The sequence below is a fragment of the Etheostoma spectabile genome, unplaced genomic scaffold, assembly GCF_008692095.1.
Source record: "Etheostoma spectabile isolate EspeVRDwgs_2016 unplaced genomic scaffold, UIUC_Espe_1.0 scaffold393, whole genome shotgun sequence".
NCBI lineage: Eukaryota > Metazoa > Chordata > Actinopteri > Perciformes > Percidae > Etheostoma > Etheostoma spectabile.
The window spans coordinates 675,206-677,126 of NW_022605598.1; the positions used below are offsets into that span (position 1 = coordinate 675,206).

Genomic DNA, 1,921 nt, shown 5'->3' on the forward strand with positions numbered 1-1,921 from the left:
ATATATATATATATATATATATATATAAAGTTGTGTATGTATCCAGCAGCATTTGTACATTTGTACAGTATGTCATACCAGTGATCAGGTCATATAATATGATTTTCCTGCATGGATTTTAATCATTTGAAGAGACTGCAGACATGTGTATTTAAGTAAAAAGATCATGACTGCTGCAGTAATAATATTTTCAGTGTTTGTTTTAATTTAGAGTTGTGTCCCAAAATGGTCTAAATTCCACACCTTGCCCCAAAATTTGGTGAGTTGTAAGTTAATATTCAACGGTGGCACAAAATGTGGTCTACCAAGACCTGATAACCCATTCTGATCCGACCTTAGTTCAAACATGGAGGATTCAGGAGTCAATATTCTCACCCTTGAACTTTCCCATTGTGACCATCTTCCTAAATTCTTTAAGGCCCCTACAACTGTTGGGTCTGGGCTGGCCTTTCATGCTCATATTTAGTAAACTGGCCCTAAAAGTCATTCATCACATGCTTATTTGCTGTGGGAGGAGATTTGCATCACAAAGCAGAGTCCTGATGGCTAGTGCTACAATCTGCGGTTACCTTCAGCCCACAGTTTCACATACATTAACAGCAAACTGCAGCAGTTACTCACACATTATCAATCCAAAAAGCAGTACTGGAATAAGCTTAGTATTAGTTATTTGAAGTGGACCTTATTTCCTTAAAATATATTTACATGTGTAGTCGTCTCAACCTTTCCAAGGGGTTTTCTGTAATTGGGAAAGTCCAACATAAAGAGGTTACACATTATAAAAGTGACACAGTGCTGTCAGTTCGTACTGGTTGTACTGGCTCAGCTCCTCAGGCAGGGTGGGGCAGCCTCAGGGGGGGTGGAGGAGGCAGGTGGGGTCAGCCGAGAGAGTTGACCAATAGAAGACTTCCGCGCAACCAATCTGCAACAGTGGAAATGTAAAGCCACAATCAGGTAGAACATTGGATACATAGAATATTTCAAACATGTAAACCATTTAGAATTCAAAGCAAGTTTCACACTGATTTCTTAAAGTCCCTGATAGTGGAATGAAAGTTTGATACAGTGATAGTTGTCATTTTCTGTCACTGCAACACAAAATAATATCAGCATCAACAAATTATTCAAAATTTTTTAAAAAGCCACCATTTTAACTTTCAGACTGTGCTTGAAGTCATAGACTCTTAATATGGATAGACAGAAGTCACCCATTGGTTTGTGGAGATCTGCTAAGAGTTGTTGAGTTTGCCATTACGGGTGCAGCCATTCTGGTTGCAGATGTGACGATTTTAGACGAGTGGGAGGAGCCCTTATACTCTATGTTATTGGCAATCACATCATAGTCCCACCCTAAAACACCCCCTTTATCGCGGATTTTAAAATCTACAAGACCATAATTCCAAAAAATGAACTTCATTCTGTGTTGCAGACCGAAAACTAGCAATTGAGACCATAAAATTTTCATGAAAACGTTTACTGAGATAATAAATCAAGTGATAAGCGGGTCACTTTCTCAGAGACTTCTACAGAAACCGACCTCCTTTTGCAACCGCACCTGCGCCACCTGCTGGAATTCATATAGAAAGCAGGTTTAAGGAGTCCCCCCCAGCTGAAATTCAGATAAAATGTAGCTTTACGGCACTTCCACATTTGCAGCACTTAGATGGATAGATAGATATTTATTGATCCCAAAAAATGGGGAAATTACAGTGTTACACCAGCACACGTACATTATTCACACAACACAGAATATAAATATAAATGGAATACTATGAAAAAATATACATACAGTATACATTAAATAATAATAATAATAGGAATAAAATATAAGAATAAAATATAAGGACAAATATTTAAATATATACAGGATGGGAAAAACAAAATGTGCAACTACTTAAATAATATGCTAAATGTATGCTAA

At 37.4% G+C, this 1,921-nt stretch overlaps 1 protein-coding gene across 2 annotated transcripts in view; it reads right to left on the reverse strand.

The window, feature by feature from the left end:
* Positions 1–38: 38 nt before the first annotated feature.
* Positions 39–1,921, reverse strand: part of LOC116686549 (protein LBH) — a 5,263-nt gene continuing 3,380 nt past the window's right edge. For both annotated transcript variants that reach the window (XM_032511561.1, XM_032511559.1), the window contains one exon: positions 39–922. In XM_032511561.1, coding sequence (XP_032367452.1) covers positions 823–922 — 100 coding nt within the window. In that variant the 3' untranslated portion in view covers positions 39–822. The remainder of the gene's footprint in view (positions 923–1,921) is intronic.